Below are 1,131 nucleotides of genomic sequence, written 5' to 3'. Positions count from 1 at the left end.
CTTTCCCTAGACTAATGTTTTGGAGGCTCTTTAATGGGTGTAGGGGAAATCCTTCTAGGAGTAACCCTGCTCAGCCTAAGAACTCGCTGTGAAACATGAAAAAAAGCCTTTGGGTAAATGTATTCTGGGGAGAGATGGGAGCCTCCAGGAGAGTCCCCAGGGCTTTTCTGGGGACAGCTGGCCCTGCGTGCTTGCTGAGAGCAGAGCCAGCCTTGTGGGAAGGAGAGATGCAGTCAGAGTCACAAGGGAGAAAGGGTTTTCTCGTTCAAACGTGCATGCGGATGCGACCAGGGCAGAAGGGGCTCCAGAGAGCAGGGTTCCCAGTGCTGGGGAAGCCTCACCCCTTCCTGCACTTCTGATTTTATAAAGGCAAAAGGAAGATCTTAACCCATGTGGTGGGCTGGGAGGCTCTTCCAGATGTGTCACTGGGCCCATGCCAACTGCCAACTGCCTCCCAGCGACTCCTCTGCCTACTGTGTTTCTCATGGACTTGCAGAGCCCATCCTGTGGCTCTTCTTCCCTATAGTGCAGTCCAGTGGCTTGCAGGGGCGTTAGCTTGGACCCAGCAACACGGCCACAGTGGGGAGAAGTCGCAGGGGTGAGTGCGCTTACTTACTTGCAAGAATGACCATGTCCATCCCCCAAAATATACTCATAATCCAGCCAACCATCACGATCGCTGTCAGGATCTGGATCAGGGCAGCAGCAATGTTCAGCCAAAAGACACAGCACTTGTGCCTGTCAGGGAGGTCGGTCCGCGCTCCGCACAGCACAGTGAAAGCGGAGACAAACGTTCCTAGGGAGAGAGCAACAAAACACCCAGTGAAAGCCAGGGTTCATGCCAAATTCCTTCCCTTAGACCTGCTTCTCACAGCATCCCACTTCCTGTGCTCCCACTGTGGCGCTGAAAAGGTGGAAACACTTTTCAGGAGGATAAACGGAGGCACAGCCACATTTCACTTGAACACGATTCTGTCTCCTGTTGAATTACACCCATATGCATACTGGAAAACCAGTACAGGAAAGCCCCTCTTTGGGGTTTGGCTCATTCCTCCCCAGTCAATGGTAACCACTTAGGCACTGTAGGCAGTTTACAAGGAAGTACTGTGTCTACGGGAATATCACTCTGGT

The 1,131-nt window shown here is 52.6% G+C and overlaps 1 protein-coding gene across 1 annotated transcript in view; it reads right to left on the bottom strand.

Moving 5' to 3' along the window:
• The window catches only part of LOC103775116 (chromosome unknown open reading frame, human C1orf95), a gene marked incomplete at its 5' end in the record, with an annotated part of 8,905 nt that extends 8,109 nt beyond the window's left edge, over positions 1 to 796 (bottom strand). Inside the window, one exon of the mRNA XM_008942559.1 lies at positions 617 to 796. Within this exon, the coding sequence (XP_008940807.1) occupies positions 617 to 796 (180 nt within the window). The remainder of the gene's footprint in view (positions 1 to 616) is intronic.
• Between the last annotated feature and the right edge of the window lie 335 nt (positions 797 to 1,131).

Source organism: Merops nubicus, unplaced genomic scaffold (genome assembly GCF_000691845.1).
Source record: "Merops nubicus isolate BGI_N331 unplaced genomic scaffold, ASM69184v1 scaffold8196, whole genome shotgun sequence".
NCBI classification, from domain to species: Eukaryota; Metazoa; Chordata; class Aves; order Coraciiformes; family Meropidae; genus Merops; species Merops nubicus.
This window is presented reverse-complemented; position numbering and strand designations above follow the sequence as displayed.